The 25950-nt window shown below is 42.7% G+C and overlaps 1 protein-coding gene and 1 pseudogene across 2 annotated transcripts; both read right to left on the minus strand.

Moving 5' to 3' along the window:
• Positions 1 to 3262: 3262 nt before the first annotated feature.
• Positions 3263 to 3913, minus strand: LOC307095318 (RNA polymerase II subunit A C-terminal domain phosphatase SSU72-like; the record flags this gene model as incomplete). The annotated part of the gene is made up of 1 exon (XM_079764555.1): positions 3263 to 3913. One exon carries the CDS (start codon positions 3911 to 3913, stop codon positions 3263 to 3265), a length of 651 nt encoding a protein of 216 aa, XP_079620681.1.
• A 2933-nt stretch (positions 3914 to 6846) lies between these two features.
• Positions 6847 to 8342, minus strand: LOC307096165 (enhancer of mRNA-decapping protein 3-like; annotated as a pseudogene). The gene has a single exon. The product of its transcript is annotated as an enhancer of mRNA-decapping protein 3-like (transcript).
• Between the last annotated feature and the right edge of the window lie 17608 nt (positions 8343 to 25950).

A 25950-nucleotide genomic window follows, 5' to 3' on the forward strand; every position in this document is an offset into this window, starting at 1 on the left:
TTTTTTAAAATGCTATAAAATCGACAGAAATATTTTCCCAAGTGAGCAGAGAACACAGGTAGAAAAGTAAAATGGACTTCGTTGCAGTACATTTTAGAAAAGTCATACCACTATTTCCTCTGTTTCCAAAGGAGTCACTGGAGTCTTTTGAGTATAGCTTAAAAGGAATTAGAGATACAGTGAGGAATTTGTTCCAAGAATAAAACACACACACACACACACACACACACACACACACACACACACACACACACACACTCTGTTGTTTTCTGTGGGTTTATACTTACTCTTATTTGGAACTAACTGAATACTCATTTGAACCATTTCAGGAACTGGCATTAACATTCTAATTATTCTCTTAGATATTGTAAGCCCAGAAACTTTTAATATGACCTTTTAACCTTTCTTTACTTTTGATTCAAATTGGCCTCTTCTAGCACTAAGACTCACCTGCCTCTCTCCTTCCTTGCACATCCAAACCCTTAATCATTAAGTCCACAGGACAATTAGGTTCTGGTCAGCATTAGCCTAAGGAATAAAGCCTCAGGTCTGTTGACCAGGGAAATAGAGTTTTAGTCGAACTATAAGACAACATATTGGTTTTTTTGTTGTTTGTTTGTTTTTTAATTTCTTAATTACATATTTTATTTTTTTCCATTTTTTATTTTTTATTGATTGAAGTATTACATGTGTATATATCTTCCCATTGCCACCCCACTCCCATACATGCCCTCACCCCCCAGTGTCTTGCGTCCATTGGTTATGCTTATATGCATGCATACAAGTCCTTCGGTTGATCTCTTATCTCCCCCACCCCTCCCCAACCTTCCCAATGTAATTTGACAGTCTGTTTAATGCTTTACTGCCTCTGTATCTATCTTTTTGTTCATCAGTTTATAATGTTCTTTATTATCCATAAATGAGTGAGATCATGTGGTATTTTTCTTTCTCTGACTGGCTTATTTCACTTAGCATAATGCTCTCCAGTTCCATCCAGGCTGCTGCAAATGATAAGAATTCCTTCTTTTTTATAGCAGCATAGTATTCCATTGTGTAGATGTACCACAGTTTTCTAATCCACTCATCTGCTGATGGGCACCTAGGCTGTTTCCAAATCTTAGCTATAGTGGATTGTGCTGCTATGAACATAGGGGTGCATATATCCTTTCTGATTGGTGTTTCTAGTTTCTTGATATATATTCCTAGAAGTGGGATTACTGGGTCAAATAGGAGTTCCATTTTTAGTTTTCTGAGGAAACTCCATACTGTTCTCCCTCAGTTGTGTTTCAGCTCCAGAGCCAGAAAAACCACAGGACCTCACTAACCACACCCTTTCAAAACCAGACAGAACAATGCCATGGCTGTTATCAGAACCAGATGTAATGATCAACTACCCACTACCCTGGATTGGACCTATCGGCAGAGACCACTATCCTAACTCCCTTAAATCACCATAATTAATGACTTTTTTTCTCCTACAAACCCACCCCTTAGAAGCCACCAGGGAGCCAGGTCTTAGAGCTTTGGCTCACTTGTGATTCCAGGCTTGGTGCCATTTCCTTAAATAAATCTTTACTTTCTTTGCTAAAAACTCCTGTCACATTAAATGCATGCAGGGAAATGGCCCCTTTAGTATGGTAACAATATTAGTTTGTTCCCATGTTTAAAAAACCTGACTTTCAATCAGAAATCACAGCAAAGAAAAATAAGGTACACGTTAACTTTGTTATAATGAAGATTTTCACTAGTCTAGAAAATACACTAACTACAGACTCATTACTATGCAACTTTACCAAAACTTCCTATCAGACCACCAAAGTCTAGCATTTAACTTTCACCACTATTTTCATCTTTAAATATCATAGGGCATTTCTAAGATTCCTAATTACTCAACCGAAAACAGTGTAATAATTTTAAAAGCACATGTAATCATTTTAAAAGTAATAAAAACAAACACAAACTTCAAAATAAATAAATATCATAGGTCACACGCCATTTGTCTTGGGAAAAAATCAGAAGCCCCTAGATGAAGCCAAGAATTTTTGTATCATCATTCCCTATAACATATGCAAATAAGCTGAAATGGGTCTGCTGTATTTCATGATTGCCTCCATTTATGGTAATTTGTGTTCAACTGTGATTCACAAGCTGCCGAAAACGAATCAATATACTGCTTAGATTCAAACAAAATTTTAAAACAATGCTATTTATGAGAAATAACAGATGAAAATGCTAAGATTTCCACTATGTCATATTACTTTAATTTGAATGATCCTTTATGACTGATTTGCAGGTGGTAATAACTTGCAAATTAAGTCATCAGAAACTAGGCTGATGTGACCCACGTGACCAGGTTTTCAACAGAGCTTGCCATGAAAGCTGCGTTTTGGGGCTTCCAACTTTATTGCTGATGTCCTGGGTAAGAATTTTTTTAGCAGCCTTATCCAAAGAACAGCACTAATTGAATATTGTCAGTCTACCATTTCGTAGCTAGAGAACAAGTGGTTAACAACATCCCTACTTCAACACCAATTAACTCGTAGAAGTGCTTGACCAGGGTATTATTATTTCTTTACCTTTCCAGTGTCCTCTCACTAAAACCGACTACTTTAATACCAACTCCACTAACATCACAGAAACACTGTTCGAAATGAAACCCAATAGAAATTTTTCAATTTATATGAAAAATAAATACCTCTCGGGTCAATTAATATCTGAACTTCACACAGAGGTTCGCTCAGTCATAAATGTGTAAAATGATTCAAGTGAGCCAAGATTCTTTGAAAAACTGAGCAAAAACCTCGGTAATAATCCAGTTTAGAGCAATGAACAATGCGGCCACACTCGGATGCACCGCGCAGATTCCACACTAGCTGACAAATTTTCTTTTTTGTTGTTTATTATACAATTGCAGTTTCTCTCCTAATAAGATGCATCCCACTGCTTTATTCATGTATTGGTGCATTCCAGCCGGACAGGGCAGGAACGCACAAAGACGTATATATCAGAGAAAACGTTCTATAAGCCGAAAAAATAAACAACTTTCTTTATAAACTTCAAAAACAATATCCCACTCACAAGTGGGATTAAAAAACGTTGTTGTTAATCTGCACTTATATATGGCGTCTCGGCTCCTAAGTACACTTTATTTGGACACCACTACGCACCGACATTAGTCCTCAAAGTGAAACCAGTACGGGGCGGGGAGAAGTACCAGCGAGAGAATGCGCCAACGGCTGTGGGGAACGCACCTGCATGGCGGTCAGTAGAAGCACACGGTGTGCAGGAAGGGCCGGCCACACTTCTCCTCGAATTCCTGCAGCAGCTCATCCAGGTCGTTCTCCATGTCATCCACGAGGAGAATGCACTGGCACAGCTCACAGAGGAGGAACGCCCCCAAGATGGCTTCGTCGTCGTCGTCCTGGATATCCACGTTGATGACATGCACCGGCTGGCAGGTCACCTGCTCCCTGGAATTCAGCTCCGTCACCACCTGGTTGTACACTCGCTTTTCGCAGGTGAGGATCAGGTCGAATACATCTTGGCAGTTCTGGAACCTTTCTGGCTTGGGCTTGATTCGCTTGTTTCTCTCCAGCATGCTCAAAATGCCGTTCTGCGTGTAGAGTTCTTTGTCTTTCTGAACGAGATCTTTGTACATCTGGTCATAGGTGGTTTGGAAATCATAAACGTTGGGCTTGTTGGGTGCTGGTCCTGGAAGCCTCACGTAGGACCCTGTGCCAAAGGACCGGACGCTGAACCCCCGTTTCCTAAGGAAGTAGTGGGCCTCCATGCTCCGGTTCTGGTTACTGGAGCACACAACGGCCAGGCGCAGTCGCGACCTGGCATCAGCCATACTGTCCAGCTCCGGTGTTTTCTCACCAGGAAGGTGGTGGTCGAGGTTCCTGGCACTCATGATGTGTGGTGGCAGCAGCAGCAGTGGTAGTAGCGGCAGTTGGGGTAACGGTAGCGGGAGTAGAGGCGGGAGTAGCGGCAGCTACTTACAGCTCCGGCTGCTGAGCACCAGCCCAGGACCAGCGACTTCCGTGGCGCAGGCTGTGGCGCAGGCGGTTAAGAAGGTGCCACAGCGCCCCCTCTTGCAGGCTCAGAGCCGGCGTCCCCCCCCCCCCCGCCCCCCGCGGCGTTCTCCCCCGCCCCCTGCGTCCTCCTCTCCCCCCTCCCCCGCCCCCAATGGTCTTAAGGAAACCCACCCCATGGGCAGGAGCACAACCGCTTTGGACATCTGGCCGAGGACCAAGCTCCTCACAGGGACTACCCACTGGCACTGACATATTTCCTTTTTCAGTAACTTTAATCTCGGAAAAATCACTGACGGGATTTTCTTAATTGCATGATTTACCGAACAGGGAATTTTGCAGCTGTGTGTTTCATTTTAGTACCATTTTTGTTGCACCTACAAGGTTCAACAAAACCAGTGGAGCTCAGGAAATGGGGAGGAGATAGGGAAATAACCACTGTTGAATAGGATTAAATGCATAGTTTTACCCACTTCGATCTTCACAAAGAACCCTGCAACTACAATTAGTGCTCACATACATTTTTCAGCTGGTTTGTCCCCTAATGAGTCTAGAACAGCGTCAGACACACAGCAGGTTCTCAGGTAACGTTTGTTAAATGATGACCAAATGACTCCAAAATCTATAATATTTTAAGTTATCTTCTAGTACAGCGATTTTCAACGGGTATTGCAAAAAGCACACTGGTGAGCCTTAAAATTTTTTCTGGGCTGGGGGGTGGGGCACGGCTGCCTCTGGGGCCCCTGGTGAGGGTTTTATGAGGGTCCCAGTGGCTGCAGGGAAGAGGCCACATGGAATCAGGGCCATGGAGGTGCAGAGGGGCCCCTGCCAGATCATGGGGCAGGGGGTGCGGGGGGAGGAACAGACGTGGAGAATGCTGCTTCAGGTGCTCACCATGGCACCTATTCCAAAAATTATGGAACGGAACTATGTACCCGCCATGTTTGAGAACTACACTGCAAGCTTTGGCATAGACAAGCGTCCCCAACATGTGGGTCACTTCAGGTTCCTCTTACTTTGATAATGTCCAGCCCCTGGCCTATCCTAATTCAGACACTGTGCTCATGTGCTTGGACATCAGTGCACCACAAATGCTGGACAGTGTCCACAAGAAGTGGAAAAGGGAGACTCAGGAATTTTGCCTCAATACCAAGGTGTGCTGGTTGGCTGTAAACTGGACATGTGACCCATCTGGCCACACTGCAGAAGCTGTCCAAACGGCAGCTTATCCCTGTTACCCATGAGCAGGGCACTGTGCTAGCCAGCCAAGCAGGTAGGGGCCATGTCCTAGGTAGAGTGCTCTGCCCAGTCCTCTGAGTGCAGTGACAGGATGTCTTTCACGTGGGCACAGTGGCCACCCTTGCCACGGCCACAGGCAGCTGTGTACTGACTCACGCTGGAGACTGCATTTATCCGCCAGCCCAGTGCAACCAAAACAAAGGCAAGATACATAAGGATTGCGCCAAGAGTTGCAACCTCATGTGAGAAGTCAGGGAGAGAGAGAGTCAGGAGAAGTGGCGAAGGGCATAATTTTTCCCCTGCCTGCTCCCTGGCTTCCTGACCTCCTGACTCTGGCTGGGACTTTAGGGCAGGCTGAGTGAGCAATTCTCCTGGGCAAGAGACCTGGAGGCAGAGGGTGCCACCATGCCCACATCCTCATCCCCTCCTTTCCACAGAAAGTTGAGGGAGCTAGCAGGGTAGGCATCTTGGCCTGGAGCTGGGATGGGGAGGGGAGGGAAGGGTGGTGGGGTGTTTGGGGGTGGGGGAGAGCTGCCATCAAGCAGTGACCATGGTTGAGTCTCAGTATATGAAGGGTGCCTTTCCTCCCCACCCCCAGTCCCGCATGCTGGTCCTGGCTTCCTTCCCTAAGAAAAGTGTCCATTCCATGACCTTCCCTTTTCCTCTCCTCTCACTTCTACAAGCTGTTCTCACTCATCCTAACCTCCAGGCAACATGCACTAAATTAAAAAGTTGAGTAACCCCCTACCCCCATATACTCACCAGTCCTAGTTCTTCCCTCTCTTCCCCCAACAGCCCCAAATAAAGGCCATGTCCATGGAAAAAATTTTAAAACATGCAATAACTGACAATTTAGTAAGAAGCACTGACCTCTTTTCCCTTAGATTGCCAACTTAAAAAATGACAACAGCCAACACAATAGCTGTCCAGTGTGAATGAATAAAAATTATACCTGTTTTTTTATGTCAGATCAGCAAAAATTATATTTTGGTGTGCCACAAAATTTTAGTAATTAGTTTATGTGTGCCATGACATGAGAAAGGTTGAAAATCACGGTTCTAGTATTTTAATCTCTCAACCCTACCCAATCAGAAGCCATCTCTTCCTTTTTGACCTGGCCAAATAGCTTATTGCCTCTGATGGCACTGCTGCTTCTGGCCTAGTAGCATAGTTATTTTGCATTTCTCAGGTTTTCTCTACCATAACATAAACTCTTGCAGGGCGCACTGTACATATACCCCAAGCAACCAAACTTAATGGCTCCTTAATTACAGCCTTCATATGTATGTTTATTTGAACATCTTCTGTATCCTAGCTACTTTGTTAGTGAGGGGGACCAAAATTTTCCACCCCCCAAAAATGCTTGAAATGTTGATTTTTTTTTTTTGCTGTTGTTGTTCTCAAAAGAAAAAAAATATATATGATCTGTCCTCTCACAGAAGGAACAAACCCAAAAGAGAAAAATAATTAACAATAAGGTCCATGAAGCTTCACATCCTCTTAAGGCATTCATTGTCAAGTTCAGTATCAGGAGCAGCAGGGCACTACTGGGTACAGCCTGTCCAGAGTTCCTCTAGGCAGAGTGTAGTGGGATTACAAACTTGCAACCAAAGGGTGAGTGGCAGTTGATCCCCACCTCCTGGAATACCTGCTGGGGAATGCCAATGTCACACAAATAGATGTGGCCCGCATGCTCTCCCAGTGGGAGAGGCAGGCCCAGAGCCAGTGACCACTTGGCATCAACGCCCCATTCGACTTCATCCACTGGAGGATCATGCTGAGTACTGGTACCCAGTTCTGGTTGGCCCAAGCCACAGCTGCCTTGTACCAGGGCTGATCCTGCAAGAAGGCATTTTGGGACAATCCAGACTGTTGATCACCAGGTCCATGGGACTAGTGTGCAGATCTTTGAGATTAGACACTTGTTGGCCTTGGGTCTTGCTGAAGAGAGACAGCTCGTTGGTGATGGACTCGAGCATCTTAACAAAGTTGGGCAGGAAGACGATCACCTAGACATCATGGTTGGCTAGGTGCCTTCCACATCTGATACCCTGAGCCCCCTTCTCATGGGGCCCACATAGAAAAGCCCCTGTAGGCCTCTGGTGCACATTTTTGGGATTCAACCTGTTGGGTCCTCTAAGTAGAGCCTGTCATCTCCAGTCTCCGCTCCAGAGTCAACCCATGCTTTTCAGCCACAGACAACAGTTTTTATGTAGCTCATAGGAAACACTTGGGACAACCAAGTCAGAGTCTGTGCATAACCCCTTGCTCACATTATGAGGCCCTGTGATCCATTGGTAAGACTACGGGCTCTGATTCCAGGATGTTCTCATCGTGGTGGTACCGAGTAGGCCTTTCATTTGGGATACCCCTGGAACAGGTACCACTTTTCCTCTTATATGTATCACTCTCCTCAAACACAGCTGCCTTGTCAAATAGGGCTAGGTTCCCTTCAAAATCAAAATCTGTGTCTGGGATCTCTTCAATATCATCCCCAAAGCACTCATCATCTTTATTCTTCATTTGGCCATTCTTTAAACCACTTTTCTTTGCAGTTGCCTGATTTGGGTGCCTGCTACTGGATGACCAAGAGTTGTGCCAATGACAGAAACTTTTGGACTGACTCAAAGGCTCCATGTGCTGTCCACGTAGCTCTTGGGTCACTGCTGCTGCTGTGGGGAAATGGCAGCATCCTGGCTCTTCACATCTGTCCTCTTAGGGATGTTTTGAGGGGCACTGCTGGAAGAGGTTGGCTACTTGACCAACCTGCCCGTGCCGTTCTGATTGATACCAACTTGGTACCCAATACCAGAAGGGCCTAATTCTGTCTGATGAAGGTCTCCAAAATGTTGGTTTTCTCTAGGACCTGGTATCTTCAGAATTTTTAACTCCATAATGTCACCTGCCCTGAAGGTGACTTCCGCCACAAGGCCCTTCACTCCATTGTGGAAAGGCCGAGAGATAAATGGTCTGGCTGACCTGATCAACTGCTGACACTCGCCCCTGATAGACACCCAAACTATCTCCACAGTTGATGGACACAATACTGCCCAGCCAATAGGTAGCCATGTTTCAGATGTGAGACCACTTCTGTATGAGCTCAAAATAAATCACCCATATGAATTATCTTATTTGTTTGTTTATCTTGTGAGTCACCCCACTAGACTGTAAGCTCCATGAAGGCAAGGAACCTTGACTGTCTTGTTCAGTCAATAAGAATGCCTCCAAGCCGTCAGGCCCACACCTCCTCAGCACACCACGCCAATCAGCCCAAACTCGGGGCAACCCAGAGACCGAGGGGCTGCTCCAACCCACCCCCACCAGCCCTGAGATGTTGATTTTAAACTGGTTCCACTGCTGGGTGTTTAAGAAAACAAAGTAATTCAAAAAGATATATGCATCCCCATGTTCAATGTAGCATTACCAATAATAGCCAAGATATGGAAACAATTTAGATGTCCTTTAAGAGATGAATAGATAAAGAAGATGTGGTATACATAGACAATGGAATATTACTTAGTAAAAAAAAAAAAGAAAAAGAATGAAATATTGCCATTTGAGACAACATTTTTTCTGAGTGGCCCAGCAACAATTTGTTCACCATATGTTCACTCTTTCTTATCCACCAGTGAATGGCCTACTTTCCCTTTGAAATCCCTGACCCTGCGTCACTCTTCCCTTGTCCAGAATGGCATGCAAGCCACAAATGTCTAAAGTGTCCTGGGGCCGTATATTCTTATGAAACCCTTGCATGTATATCCATAATAAATTTTGTCATTGTGTCCTGTTAATTTGTCTCATGTTGATTTGATTATTAGTCCAGCCACAGGAAGTTAGAAAGGTGGAAAGATAATTATTTTTTCCATCCCTACATTTGGTGCTACTAGGTAGGGGTAACTCAAAGTCAAATAGTACATGGTCCTTTCTCTCAAGGGGATCATAGTCCACTCATAAAAGTCTACCTATAATAGTGTGAACACTACTGTAATTGATGCATGAGCAAAGTGTTATGGAAGCATATAGGAATGAGTGTGTCTACTTTGACAAAGGAGGTAGTATCTAAATCAGGGAAAGGGAACCTTTTTTCTGCCAAGGGCCATTTGGATATTTATAACATCATTTGCGGCTCATACAAGCTATCAACTTAAAAATTAGCCTGCTATATTTGGTCAAACATCTAATTAACTCACCCCTAATGCCTTGGCCAAATGATTTCTCGGGCCTTATATGAACTTCCCCACCCCTGATTTAAATGAAGGCTTGTCTGTAATAGTGCAGCAGTTGACACAACTTAGGCAACCTCCTGTGATCAAGAGCTTTTAAAATAGTTTAAAATAGAATAGAATGTACTGTTCTCAAACAAAATCCCCTCTGTTAGCAACAAAATTGTCACAGGTGGTTCACACAATTATTAATCAAAATTTGGGGCGCAAAACCTGTGCACAGGTTTAGGTGCAAATCTTACTCCAACTCCTAACTCTGTTTGACCCTGAGGAAATTACTTAATCTGAGTTTCAATGTTCTAATCAGAGTAAAATGAAGCTAGTGATGCCAGAGAATTAATGCCCTCAGAAAATATATTTAATACAAAATAGATTTGTGAGCTACTGTGGACTAACAGCCATAAGGAGGAAGTCATGCAGCACCCTTTTAAACATCAAAGAAATTGCTTAGGCCAGGACCTGAAAGCCTGCAGGAAAAATAAATATCCAAGAGCAGAAATTATAATCGCATAAAAAAAAAAAAAAGAATTACAAGATGTGTAGCTTCAACCCCTATACATCAACATAATCCATTGACACATTGTTAGGATGTTTTCCAGCCCACAAAGCCAATGGCCACCCCACCATATACCGAAAACCAGACAAAAGATAAAAAGAGGAGGGAAGAAAATGATTGGAAGATGAAAATTAACTGCTAATTTAATTCAGACAGATGACCCCAAACCCCTTACTCACGATTAATCATGATTTTTGCTCTAGAAAACCTCTTGTCTGTAAGCCATAGGGGAGATGGGGCTTTTGAGCATTAGCTTTCCCTAACTCCTGGGTGGCACCATCTCACCTAACAATAGACAAACATGTAAATTGACCGTACCTCCGCTACGCCCATAGCCAATCAGAGTGTGTATGCAAATTAACCCAAAAAAGATGGCGGTTAATTTGCATAAATAGGCGCCCAGCGCCTGGGTCCTGGGAACATCCTGGCACCCAGGTCACTCTGAGGTAGGCCCCACATGGGCCCTGAGCAGCCTGGGAAGGGCCTGAGCCAGGGGGCTCCTGGGCAGGGCCAAGCCTGTGATCAGAGCTGAAAGGGCAGGGGCGGAGCCAGCAATTGGAGGGAGCTGGGTGTCCCCTGCCCAGGCCTAAAGCCTCGACCAGAGGCTTTAGGCCTGGGAAGGGGTGGAGCTGGCCATCGGAGGGAGCTGGGGGACCCCTGCCCAGGCCTAAAGCTTCAGCCAGAGGTTTTAGGCCTGGGCAGGGGTGGAGCTGGCGATAGGAGGGAGCTGGGAGGGCCTGCAATTGGAGGGAGCAGGGGTGAAGGGAGCTGGGGTGGAGGGAGCAGGGACAGAGGGAGGCTTTAGGCCTGGGCAGGGCCCAGCCGGTGATTGGTGTGAACTACAGAGGAAACACCTTTTCTGACTGCTCATTGGCTAAGCTTCCTATATGCCACTGGTAATATTCTTAGTAACTTGGGTAATGAGAATCCAAAAAAGGTAATTTAGGGTTTTTCCACCACACTTCTGGAGAAAAAAATGAAGGTCCACTGCTGGAGGGCTAAGAAATGTCATATCCTGCCCTAGCCAGTTTGGCTCAGTGGATAATGCCTCGGCCTGCCGACCGCAGGGTCTGGGTTTGATTCTGATCAAGGGCATGTATCTAGGTGGCAGGTTCCTCCCTGGCCGGAGCCCAGGTCAGGGCTCATGCAGGAGGCAACCAATCAAAGTGTTCCTCTCACTTTAATGTTTCTCTCTGTCTTTCCCTTTCTCTTCCACATTCTCTAAAAGTCAATGGAAACATATCCTCAGGTGAGGATAAAAAAAAAAATAAAGAAAGAAATGTCATATCCTATGAAAGACACATCTTGAAAATGCCCAAAGAAAGTTGTCATTTTTTCATGGTGAAGGGACTGGAGTCTGTGTTGATGAAAACACCTTGGTGGCTGTGGTGACTGGCCGTGGCTGCAGCAGCGGGGTGATGGGGCTGGTGCCTTCCCCTGATCAGCCTGGTCGCCTCCTACAAAGTGAGGCCAGACTGCGGCTTAGGCCCGCTCTCTGTGGAAAGCGGGCCTAAGCCATCAGTAGGACATCCCCTGAGGGCTCCCAGTATGTGAGAGGGGGCAGGTTGGGCTGAGGGACCCCCCACCCCCAGTGCACGAATTTCATGCACCCAGTCCCTAGTTCATAATAAAATGGCCAAACTTTTCCCACTGCAACACCCTGTGTCAGTTCTCACTGACTCACAGCACACGTGGGGGTAGGGGGAGGTACCCATCCTCTTTTGACTTGTTCGGTTTCAATAACAACTACCCAGTTTTGTGGAAAATAGAGATATAAAGCCCATCAAATGGTACACAAACTCAGTGCCTAAAAGGTCCTCAGTAAATATTAGTTGTTCTAGCCAGTTTAGAATCAGAGGACATTACCTTTTGAAGACTAACTTTTATATTCAATAATAAAAACTGTTTTTCCAACTTATTTTCTTGCGACTATTCTATCCTTATATCAAAGACAGTACTATTTCCTTTGCCTATAAACTCTCCAGGTGAGGAGCTGTTGCATTCTAATAGTCTAAGCCATATATTCTTTCACTCTGTCAGAAAATTATTCACTATTCACAGATTTATTCAGCAGCCACTAACACACATGATGAAATGTTAATGCTGAGGATGATACGGAGATACAATTGTCAGCATCTCTACTTATAATTATGTCAGAGAAATCTGACATGGTAAACAGATAACTAAGTATAATAAGTATAATTCAAAGGAGTATGTAGGAAGTGATGTATGTGTGATAAGGTCAAGGTGAGTGATGATAGTTTCAGAACAAGGAAAGAGTGACAATATTGTGAGTCATTAACGGAAGGCTTCTTGGAGGAGTTTGCACTTAACTTAGATCTTAAAGTTTGAGTAGGTCTGAATAAGTGAGGTGGATGAACCTGACTTTCAGAAGTCTTCCAGGTTGAACGAATGATATGAACTACACAGTATCATGGTTAAGAGCAAGATCATTGGGATCAGAAGGGACTGGGTTAAAAATGTGGTTTTACCACTTAACTAGTTTTGTGGAATTGGGAAAATTCTTTGAACCACTTTAAACCTCATTACTTTCATGTATAAAATGGGGATAAGAAAGGCACCTACCTCATAGAGCTGTCGTGAAGATTAAATGTAATAATGCATGAAAAGCACTTTGAACGTGCATGGTACATGATAAATATAAAACAAAGGTGCAGACATGAAATTCCACAAGCATACCTGGAATAGAGTGAGTAAATCAGTCTGTCAGAATGGAAGGTTCATAAATAAGTTTAGATGAAAAATGTAGAAAAGGATGGTAAAGGCTAATTTTTGAGAGTTTTGAATGTCAGGCTAAGGAATTTAGATTGGATTTTTAAAAACTGTTTTACTTAAAATGTTCCATCTCCAGGGCTTCCAATCAAGATGGTGGCATAGGTAAATGCGGTACTCACATCTACCACAGCCACAGCAAAATTACAACTAAACTACAGAACCACCATCATTCAGAACCACCTGAATTTTAGCTGAACAGAAGTCCTAAGGATATAAAGAAGAAGCCAAATCAAGTCTGATCCTTTATGTCTTCATTATAAAGAGGAAAAAATTATGAGAGAAAATTAATAAAATATTCTATCTTTGGTTAAAAATCCATTTATTTCTCTTTAAGCCTCAGTAGTAAGAGAGATACTTTGAAGAAGGGGAAAGTAAGTGATTTCAAATATACTGTAATATTGCAATGAGGTACTATAAGTTTTGCTGATTGCCTTCTTCAAGAGTTATATAAAATTAATTAATCAATAGATACATTTTAAAGACTTCCTCCTTGTCCTTCTCTACAAAATGTTTGTAAATTGTTCATTTTTACCTGCTTTCTGCTAGACTGGGGGAATTCTTGATCTGATTAATATGGTACTGTAAACTGATGATAATTCGTTTTCAAGCATTTAAGCTATCAACACAACACTCATTTGATTCTTCAAGCACCATTAAATTAAACCCCTAATAGTACTATAAAGCGTTAGTAGCACATGTAATTATAAGTCTTTGGTATTTATCAGTGGGACGCTATCTTAAAATGGTCAACTACCTAAGTGATGGCTTCACTATCCCATCTAATCAAGACAGGAAAGTGGTATGGTGATGTGCAGCTAAATATATCACTTTCTACACCGCTGAAACTGGAGTGAGGGGATGCTAGCACATTCAGTATTCTATATCCCAACTAGATGCATGGTAGAGTAAAATCTAAGACAGTAAGGAATATACTTTCGGATTTAAGCTGTAAAATTCTGATTAGTAAAATGCCAAGTTTATATTTTAAAAATACCAATATTTTATGATAAATATTCAAAAGAAAAATGACCTTTTGCAGGATAGCATGATTTTACTTTTAAGTTTCTTTGTTGACTGATTTAAAGCCAAGCTTATTTCTAATTCTACAATATGAGGATGTTTTGCTTATGAGGAAATCACAAACAGCTCTAATATAGAAGTCATGTTACATCTATAATAATAAAAGTGTAATATGCTAATTAGACCAGACAACCAAATGACCTTCCAGACAAACTTCCGGAAGAAGTCGCAGCAGTGAGGGCCGAGCCCATTGCACGAATTTCGTGGATTGGGCCTCTAGTAGTAATATATTAGGCTTGATAATTAGTATGTGTTGATTTATCAACACAGTTGACATTTAGCATTCAGTTAAAATTCTAGGCATCTCTGATTAGAATCTGAGTCATATATTCAATATATAAACTCTGAGCTATCTGAAGTGAACAGTTATCAAAATACATGTGGTGAACTATACACTGAGTGGCCAGATTATTATGATCACTGAATGCATAATAACCTGGCTACTCAGTGTGTGTGTGTGTATGTGTATGTATATGTGTGTGTGTGTGTGTGTGTGTGTGTATATATACACACACACACACACTAGAGGCCCGGTGCATGAAATTTGTGCACAGGGGGTGTGTCCCTCAGCCCAGCCTGCACACCCACGCACCCTCTCCAATCTGGGACCCCTCCAGGGATGTGTGACTGCCCGTTTAGGCCCGATCCCAGTAGGATTGGGCCTAAACAGGCAGTCACACATCCCTCTCACAATCCAGGACTGCTGGCTCCCAACTGCTCACCTGCCTGCCTGCCTGATTGCACCTAACCACTTCTGCCTGCCAGACTGATCACCCCTTAACCACTCCCCTGCCAGACTGATTGATGCCTAACTGCTCCCCTGCCAGCCCGATTGCCCCTAACTGCCCTCCCCTGCCGGCCTGGGTCCCCCACAACTGCCCTCCCCTGCCAACCCGGTCACCCCTAACTGCCCTCCCCTGCCAGCCTCATCGCCCCTAACTGCTCTCCCCTGCTGGTCTGGTCCCCCCGCCAACTGCCCTCCCCTGCAGGCCTGGGTCCCCCTCCAACTGCCCTCCCCTGCAGGCCTGGTCACCCCTAACTTCCCTCTCCTGCAGGCCTAGTCCCCCGCAACTGCTCTCCCCTGCAGGGATGGTCCCTCCCAACTGCTCTCCCCTGCTGGCCATTTTGTGGCAGCCATCTTGTGTCCACATGGGGGCAGCCATCTTGTGTGTTGGAGTGATAGTCAACTTGCATATTACTCTTTTATTAGATAGTAGGATGGAGGCATGGTGCACAAGTGGGGGCCGGCTGGTTTGCCCTGAAGGGTGTCCCAGATCAGGGTTGGGGTTCCCTTGGGGCATGGGGCGGCCTGGGCAAGGGGCCTGTGGTGGTTTTCAGGCCAGCCATGCCCTGCGGTGACTCAAGCATAGGCCAGGGCCGGCTGGAAGCAAGTATCTGGTATTTATTTATATTCTATAGTTGAAACTTTGTAGACTTGAGCAGAGGCCAGGGCCGGGCAGGGCAGGTGGGAAGCTTGGCTTCCTCCATCGCCGGAGGTAACCCAAGCCTCCTGCTTGCTCCAGCTCCGAGGTGGCTGCCATCTTAGTTGGGTTAATTTGCATACTCGCTCAGATTGGCTGGTGGGCTTAGCGGAGTGATGGTCAATTTGCATGTTTCTCTTTTATTAGTGTGTGTGTGTGTGTGTGTGTGTGTGTGTGTGTGTGTATTAGAGGCCCGGTGCATGAATTCATGCATGGGTGGGGTCCGGCCAGCCTGGCCATGGGGAGGGACATGGGCAGTTTGCCAGCCTGCCTGCTGGTCAAACTCCTGGTAGAGGGGACAATTTGCATATTAGCTTTTTATTATATAGGATATACACTGAGTAGCCAGATTATTATGTGTTCAGAGATCATAATAATCTGGCCACTCAGTGTATGTGGGAGTTTACAGTTCTGTGTTTTATATTTATACTAGAGGCCCAGTGCATGAAATTTGTGCACGGGAGGGGGATCCCCTCAGCCCAGCCTGCACCCTCTCCAATCTGGGACCCCTCAGGCCTAAACCGGCAGTCGGACATTCCTCTCACAATCCTGGACTACTGGCTCCTGATTGCTCACCTGCCTGCCTGCCTGGTCACCCCTAACTTACCCCTGCTGCCAGCCAGGTTGCCTCCAACTGCCCCGTCCCTGCCAGCCTGGTCACTCCTAACTGCCCCCCCCCCCGTAAGCCTGGTAACCCCTTACTGCCCCCCCTCTGCCGGCCTGGTTGCCCCCAACTGTCCCCCACACTGGCCTAGTTGCCCCTCACTGCCCCCCCTGCCAGCCTAATCGCCCCCACCTACCCCTCTGCTGGCCTGGTCACCCCCAACTTCACACCCCCCTGCTGGCCTGGTCGCCCCTAACTGCCCCCCCTGCCAGCCTGGTTGCCCCCAACTTCACCCCCCTGCTGGCCTGGTTGCCCCCCATGGCCCCCCCGCGGGCCTGGTTTCCCCACGCAGCCTGCTGTTCATTCATTTGGTCATCCCTCACTAACCCCCCTGCCAGCCTGGTCACCCCACGCAGCCTGTTTGTTCAGTCATTTGGTGGTCCATCACTAACCTCCCTGCTGGCCTGGTTGCCCCACATAGTCTGCTTGTTCAGTCATTTGGTTGTCCCTCACTTACCCTCCTGCTGGCCTGGTCATAGGCAGCCATCTTGTGAGGACATGAGGGTTAATTTGCATATTACCTCTTTATTATATAGGATTCAATTAACCTGCATTTCACATATGTAATATGACTGCCAAGCTTTAAAGGGGAATTGTTTCTTTAATTTCATTGTTCTGCTATGAAGAGTTTGTCTCAAATGTTTTAATACTAAAATAGTAGTGAATGTTGAATGATTTTTTTACTAAATGAAAAAGCTTCAGTTCTCAGAACTCTTTTTGATTATACTGATAATCATGTGCACATGTATTGACATAAATTTACTGTCAATAACTAAAAGGTCATCTAGCATACAATATGAATCATGTCTGCCAGCAGACAAAATCAGTAAACTGCTTTTCAACAGGAATTTAAATAAAGAAGGAGAGTGGTGTCAGTTTGACTTCTCGGGGGACCAGAAGTGACTTACCAAGTAAAGGAAAAAGATAGGGTGAAAAACATCTACCAATACCACCAAAACTACACAACAGAGGAAAGATGGCAGCAGATGGAAGAAAAAAGGGAGGTGTGCACACGTACAGAGACACAAATACTTTCTCCTCTTTCCTTCTATAAAAACATGAACTGAGTTCAATATTTTGTCATGACTTACAAAGGGAAGAAGACAGCTGAGGGCATACTAGAGATGGTAGAGTAGTTAGCAGCATTCAGAAAGACTGGAGGTGCTATCCAAATCTGCATTCCAAGAAAAAGGACATGTGAAGGAGGAAATGACTCAAGGAAATATCCTTCAGCCACTGAAAAGGAAATGCTACATGACATGAAGTTATGAACAGAAGGTCTAGACTTAAACATTCATGAGTAGTATTGCAAGCATTTCCATTCACTGGTTCTATAACCTTGGGTTAGGTTAGTCTCAGTATCTTAATCACCAAAATTGTGGTATCTATTTTACACACTAACTCATCCACAGTAACTGATAAGTAAATAGAAGCTATAATTATTGTGAGTGAAACTGAATGACAAGCACAAATGAATTTGTCCTCCAGAAATCATGTCTTAGTAACTGAGCAATGTACCAATCACTTTGTGGTAAGTATGTGAACACATGCAAGCATTTCTGAATGTGTTGGAAGGAGAAAATGCATGTACACTCTCCCATAATCTAATTATGTGGGAAACTCATGGAAAACGGGAAGAAAATCAAAGTTTGAACCTGCCTTTTTAGAATATTGATTTGAATCTGTTTATTAAGAAACAGATTTCAATAAGAAACTTTGACCCTCATCCCTTCCCTTCCCAAGAGATTCAAACAGAGAAACCTGTTTCAGGAAGGATATTTTAGGAGGCTACCTTAGCCTAATAATCCCACTTCTAGGAATATATCCTAAGAAACTGGAAACACCAATCAGAAAGAATGTATGCACCCCTATTTTCAAAGGAGCACAACTTACAATAGCTAAGATCTGGAAACAGCCCAAGTGCCCATCAGTAGATGAGTGGATAAAAAAGTTGTGGTACATTTATAACATGAAATACTATGCAGCAGTAAAAAAGAAGGATCTCTTACCCTAGGAGACAGCACAGAGGGATCTGGAGAGTATTATGCTAAACAAAATAAGCCAGTCAGAGAAAAAAAGGTATCACATGATTTCACTCATATGTAGAATCTAATGAACAAAATAGATCCCAAGACATAGAAGCATGGAAAAGACTGTGGAATCTCAGAAAGAAGGTGGGGGTGGGTGGGAAGAGATAAACCAAACAACTTATATGCATATATGCATAACACATGGACACAGACAATAGGGTTGTGGAGGTCTGGGGTGGGTGGCTGTAGCAGGCTATAAGCGGTCAATGAGAGAAAAAAGAGGACATATGTAATTCTTTCAACAATAAAGATTTTTTTAAAAAAATCAAGGGAAAATATCCATTGATTAACAAATAAACAACAACGAAAGAATGGTAAACAAGAGGGCTTCAGGCAGGGGCCTGTTAACTAGGTATGCACTGTGTCCCATTGTTTCTGAGTTGCCTAGCAAGTATGCTATGTACGTTCCCTGTTCCTCAACTGCATGGAAATTGCCCACTGGCTTCTGAAATTTAAGCCCCCGCCCCCTCTCCTTTGTCCAAAAAATGTCATATATACCCAACATTGCATCACTGTCTTTGGAATTTTCATACCTATGTAAATTACTCATGTACATGTATCAAAAACTTTGATTTTCTCCTGTTAATCCATCTCTGTTAATTTTATGATTAGCCCAGCCAGAAGAACTTAGAAGGTGGGAGAAAAAGTATTATTATTTTTTTAATCCCACAAGTTCAACTGACATGGGCTCAAATATTGAAAACCTACAACAAAATTAGCAATAAAATGAATGCACACAAGCTTTTTGTAACTCCATCCAAAATTTTTACATCATCATTCCCTTATAATTATTTCAGATCAAGGCTAACACAGGTAACTATACTTACCAGCTTAGAAACTAATTAACTATATTTGACAGCATAGAAACTAACAATGGTGGTTATACAAATTTTTAAAAAAACAACTTGGATTGATTCTGATATAGAGATAATTGAGGTCCAAAATGCATTTGTTCATTTCACACAGAAAAAAAAAATATTTGCTGTGGTATAAACTTAGTGTGTCATCAAACTAACAGGGAGTTTATTGTCAAAAATGGTAAAGAACTTCTCTTTTACAAAAAAACACACAAAACCTCACAAATAAAATTCTAGGCACTGTCTTTAACTTTAGAAACAAACAAGTATATCTACCTACTAATTTTAAATATTGTTTTGGAACTTGCTAGTAAAGTATTAAAAAATGAAAGGAAATAAGGAGGATAAATATTGGTAAGAAAAGAGTATATCATTTGATACTGACATAATGATATACCTAGGAAACCAAGTAGATTAGTTTGTCAACGGTATCAGAAATAGTGCATTAATTTTTAAAGGTGGTCAGGTTTCTGGTTCTGCATAGTGCATGTCAGCACTATGTCCTAAAAAGAAACCTGAATCAACTGAAAGATCAACAATTATTGTATCCATAAGAGATGAGAGGATACAGGGTAAACCACTGCCCTCAAAATTGGAGCGATAAATAAATCCAGGGACTCTCTCACCTGCGCAAATCACCTTGGGAACCATTGCCCTGGTAGGAAAACCTAAAATGTAATAGACAAATTATTGGAGGCTCAGTGAGGACAACGTAGACTTAAAAATCCCAGGGGACCTAGTCATAGGAGGCCCCACAATATTGTGAGATGTACTCCAGGAGCTCGACCCTCTCACAATAGGTATCAGAGAAAAAAATCCCCTCCAGCTTTCATCAGGGGGAGTAGAGAAGGAACCATCTTGAAATACTTTATAGAGTACTCTGGACTTCTCAGAAAGGCCTGCCCTAAGAGAAACAAGTTAGCCAGGGCCTAACCTGCTGGGGGTATTATTAGAACCTGGGTAAGCTGGGGGAAGGAAAACACCCAACTCCAGCTGGCTGTAGCTTCCTCCCATATAGAAGAAGAAAATATTTTCAATTCTGGCCCACTCTAGCCATCATCTCCTATTTACAGGGTCTCTCCCCTGTAAACGTTTGTGACAATTACAGTTCAGAGACAGACTCACTAAAGGACTGAGGCCTAATCATAGGACTATTAGAACACTTCTCCTCCCCCAATACCACACAACCACATTAGCAAAGTCCTATTCATGTTCAACCCATACATCATATCCAAATATCACACAAAAATTACAAGACAAAACCAAAGGCAAAAATAAATTTTTTAAGAAGAGCACGCATGAGAATGAGACATGGCAGGGATGTTGGAATTATCAGACCAGGTGACACATACGTTGCTGTGTGCTCAATCAGTCCTTTCTTTTGCAGTGCATAAATGGCATGCCTATGCTATCTACTCCTCCCTTTCCTCCTTTCCTGCTATGTAATAACCATGTTATTATAACAACACATCACCACTATGTATAATATGTTAAGAGCTCTAATAGAAAACATATAAGTGGTGGAAATAGAGATGAAAATCCTAAGAAAGGACCAAAAAAAAGCTAGAGACAAAAAAAATGAACAATACATTTTATGGGCTTATTAGGACATAGCTGAAGGAAAGTGTCTCTGAGCTACAAAATAAATCAATAGAATCCTAGAAAACTGAAAAGGGGAGAACAAAGACCAAAAACAGAATATCTAGGGACTTTGGGACCAGTACAAAAGGTATAAAGTATGCATAATGGGAATACTAGAAGAAGAAGAGAAAAAGGAGCAGAACAAATATTTGAAACAATAGAGACTGAGAATTTCTTCCAAGTTAATGTAGGACAACAAACCACAGATCCTGAAAACTGAGTAGAGAATACCAAATGGAATAAAGTGCAATAAATACATACATACATACAGGCATACCATTTTCAAATTACAAAAAAAAAAATTAAGATTAAAAAATCCTGAAGAAGCCAAAGGAGGATTTTGGGGAGCCTCACCTTACATATAGAGGAACAAAAATAGGAATACAATCCACTTCTCCTCAGAGACCATGAAAGCAAGGAGAGGGAGGTGAGTTAAATATTTAAAATGTTGGGAGAAAAATCCCACCAACCTAGAATACTGCACCCTGTGAAATCATCCTTCAAAACTGAAGGAAAACTAGAAGCTTTCTCAGACAAACAAATATTAAGGGAATTTGTTGCCACTAGACCTGTCTTGCAAGAAATATTGAAAAAACGTTCTTAGAGAAAAGGAAAATAATATAGGTCAGAAACTTGGGTCTGTAAAAACAAAGAGCCTCAAGAAGAACTAAGTGAAAGTAAAATCAAATTTTTAATTTTCTTATTCTTAATTGATCTAACAGATAAGAGCTTATTAAAAATAATAGCAATAGTGTATTTCATTATATGTTTATCTATTTATCTAATATATATGCTTATATTAAGTAAAATGAATGTCAGCAATGATATGGGGACAAGAGGAAGAAATTAGGATTGTTTTGTAATTATAAGGTACTCATACTAACCATCCTATATAATAAAAGACTAATATGCAAATCAACCGAACAGGGGAACAACTGGTTGCTATGACAAGCACTGACCACCAGGGGGCAGATGCTCAATGCAGGACCTGCCCCCTGGTGGTCAGTGCACTCTCACAGGGGGAGCACTGCTCAGCCAGAAGCCCTGAGCCGCCCAGCTCAAGGCTGGTGAGTGCAGCAGCAGTGGCGGGAGCCTCTCCCGTTTCTGTGGCAGTGCTAAGGATGTCCAACTGCAGGCTTAGGCCCGCCCCCCCCCGCCCCCGAGGAGCCCCCTGCCCCAGTGCACGAATTTCGTGCACTGGGCCTCTAGTTAAGTAATATTGAAAGTGGACTTGAATTAGTTAAAAATACATAATGCAAACTCTAGGGCAACCACTATAAAACCAGGGGGGAGGGGGGGAAGGGGGAGTATAAATGATATACTAGTACTAAAAAAGGAGAGAAAACAGAACTATATGAAATGCTCAATTAATATCATGAAAGGCACAAAACTAATGGAAGATAAAATTAGGAACAAAGAATAAGGGCAACAAGTAGAAAACAGTAACAAATTATATTAATCCAATAATCACTTTGAATGTCAGTGCTCTAAATGCACAAATTATATGACAGGATTGCAAGAGTAGATTAAAAAAAACATAATGAAAAATACTTCGTCTACAAGAAATTAACTTTAAATATAGAGACTTATGCAGATTAAAAGAAAATGGATGAAAAAAAACATTTACCATGCTAACACTAATCAAAAGAAAGCAGGAGTAGCTATATTAATTTCAGACAAAGCAGATTTCAAAGTAAGGAATGTTCCCAGGTATAACAAATGTCATTACATAATGATAAAGGGATTAATTTTGCAATAAAATATAACAATTCTTAATTTGTATGTGCCTAACAACAGAGCATCAAACCACATGACTCAAAAACTGATAGCATGGCAAGAAAAAAATAGATGACTCCACTATTATAGTTGGAGACTTACCACACATCTGTCCGAAATGGACAGATTCAGCAGGCAGACCAGGGTGGGGCTAAAGGAGGCTTACAGTTGTGACTATGCAAAACAGAGTTTATTTTTGTATTGTTTTTATTAATTATTGTATTATTTTTCATGAGAACTGTAAACCTACTTTTGCCCCACTCTGTATATAGTGGAATTCTGTAACACCATCAAACAACTAAATATAATTGACATCTATAGACCACTTCATCCAACCGCAAATACACATTTTTCTCAAGCTTACATGGGATATTCACCAAGATAGACCACATCCTGGGATGTAAAACACACTTTAAAGAATTTAAAAGAAGATAAATCTTTTTGGCTTTCATCATGTGAAAATTTCCAAAGCTTTTAGGAGCTCTGTGTCAGAAACATGGACAAAGATCAGATATATATGTATTACAAATCACATTATAAAGTAAGCTATCAAAAACAGGCCTGTTAAGGATTGCTTAATAAATGCTGATGAAATAACTGAAGAGCAATTTTCAAAAATAATTAATTAGACTCATCCTTAAACCACTGAAAAAAGTAACGGATGTATTAAATAATTAAAATATGGAAAAATAAAAATACAGAAAAACTAACAAAATAGAACAGAATGTTTATTACTTCTATGGAGAATTAATTTTCTTTTTTGAAATAAATGGAGATATAAATAAATCAGAATAGATCATCTAAAACTTAAAATGTGGAGTTGGAGTCAATATTAATAGAAAATAAAAACTAAAATCAAATGGGCTGTAGAGTAAAGAAATATTTGTCAAATATGACACAAGAGTAATACAAAATAGATGGTCAAACCTCAGAGGGAAGGTGGGGGGGTAAGGGGGAAAGATCAACCAAAGGACTTGTATTCATGCATATAGGCCTAACCAATGGACACAGACATGGGGGGGTGGGGAGGGCATGCGTGGGGGGTTAGGGGGTAATGGGGGATAAGGACACATATGTAATAACTTAATCAATAAAGAAATTTAAAAAAAGAGTAATACAAAATATTATATAATTTATAATTATAAGAGAAACTTTCCATTCTTAATAGTTAAAGGGAAATGAATATATACTGACAATTCACATGAACGAAATAACTAGGAGTAAGACACATGGCACATCTTAAATTAATAACTGTCTTCAACCCTAACAATCTCCAAATCATATTGACTGCAATTCAAACATTTAAGAAAAGATTCTGCATTCCACCTCTGCTCCATCCCCACTACTTTGGTTCCAGGTCCAGCCTTGTACATCTCTCCCCTCCACTTTTCAGGAGACCCCTAAGGAGATAGCCTGATTCTAGACTTGCCTACCATGTTCCACATTCTGCCAACTCACCAGAGTAAGGTTTCTACAATGTCAATCTGCCTGCATCACCAGCCTTCCCCTATCATCATCCTCAGCCTAAAAGCTTTCATTTATTCCAGTATGAGCTTCAGGATAAATTTAATGACTCCATATTTTATACAATACCCTCCATGAACTAAGCCCTGATTCCATCTGGAAAGTAAACTCTGATACTCTTTACACTGTATTTCATTTCATTTTTATAAAAGGAAACTATCCTATATAATAAAAGGCTAATATGCAAATTTTCCCCTTGAGTGGGAGTTCGACCAGGAGTTCGACTAGGGGGTGGGGCTGGCCAGCTAACTGCCTGTGGCCCCTCCCCCAAGCCGGCTTGGTGCCCAATAGCTCCCCCATCAGGGGTGGGGCCGACCGGCCAACCTCCTGCATCACTTCCCCTCGGCTGGCACAGCCCGATCAGCCCCAATCAGGGCGGGCCGGCCGGATCCTACCCATGCATGAATTTGTGCACCTGTGTATATTATGTTAATCAAGATATAACCATACACATTTCTAAAGGCTAATAGTCCTACGTGAATTATGAAAAAATTGGCCCTCCCTCCATCATCCTTACCACCACACCCTTATTTCTTCTGCTGGTGAACAGATCAGCTCTGAAGGAAGTATAGTGTAGGGGAAAGAGTAGTCTGGATTAGGATAGAAAGACACAGACAACAGGGGGGTGAGAGCATGAGTGGGGAGATAGAGGGGTAATGGGGGAATAATAAAGACACATATGTAACACCTTAATCAATAAAGATATTAAAAAAATAAAAAATAAATAAAATTTTAAAAATTAAGATTCCTTTTCCCCTTCTACATTTTAAAATGAAGAAGCTGGTTTGTGAGGGATGGGCATGAATTCTGAGTTTGAGGTGCCTTCTACAGGTAGAGATGTTCAGTTTATTTGAAAAGTATGAATCTAGAATTCAGGATAAAGGTCTGGCTAAAGAGAAGCATACACTGAAGGGAGTGAGTCAGGGAGCTTCAGCGTGAGCTATAGATGAAAAAACCTAGGATAGAAGCTTGCAGAAGCCTCAAGGTTCAGAAATCCAGAAAGATTAAAACAGCACCTCACAGTGGATTACTCCAACCTAATTCTATGCTCACATCTATTAAGGTCCCTATATACCATATTATTAAAATTAATGACTCCATCCATTAAATTCCCAAAATTATTCAGTAAAACAAGGGCGGCTCCATTGGGCCACCATCAAGAAACAGAGTATTGTCCGGGTGTGGCTCACTGGTTGAACGTTGACCTAAGAACCAGGAGGTCACAGTTCGATTCCCGGTCAGGGCACATGCCACAGTTGTGGGCTCAATCCCCAGTAGGGGGTGTAGAGGAGGCAGCCAATCATTGGTGCTTCTATCTCTTTTTCCCCCTATCCCTTCCTCTTTGAAATTAATAAAAATATAGAAAAAAATGAAAAACAAAACAAAACAGCATATTGACTCTCCCAGTGCAAGCAATCCTATCTAATAAAAGCGTAATATGCAAATTAACCATCACTCCGCTACACCCACAAGCCAATCAGGGCGAATATGCAAATAAACCCAACCAAGATGGCTACAGCCACAGAGAGCAGGAGGGAGGCTTGGGTTTCCCAGGCAATGGAGGAAGCCAAGCTTTCCGCCTGCCCTTGCCAGCCTAGGCCTCCACTCAAGGCTACAAAGTTTCAATTATAGAAGGTAAACAAATCCAAACAGAAATGGCTGCTGCCACAGAGCAAGCAGAGGCTTGGCTCCACTCCAAGCTACAAAGTTTCAATTGTAGAAGAAAAATAAACCCCAGATACCAGGGCCTCCGCTTGGGTCGCCAGGGGACATGGCCGGCCTGCCAACCACCACAGGCCCCTCGCCCAGGCTGCCCCACACCCCAAGGGAACCCCCACCCTGATCCAGGACACCTTTCCGGGCAAACCAGCCGGCCCCCACCCATGAACCAGGCCTCTATCCTATCTAATAAAAGAGCAATATGCAGATTGACCATCACTCCAAAACACAAGATGGCTGCCCCCATGTGGTCAAAGATCCGGCCCCCAT

This window comes from Cnephaeus nilssonii (assembly GCF_951640355.1).
Source record: "Cnephaeus nilssonii genome assembly, chromosome: X".
Lineage (NCBI taxonomy): Eukaryota > Metazoa > Chordata > Mammalia > Chiroptera > Vespertilionidae > Cnephaeus > Cnephaeus nilssonii.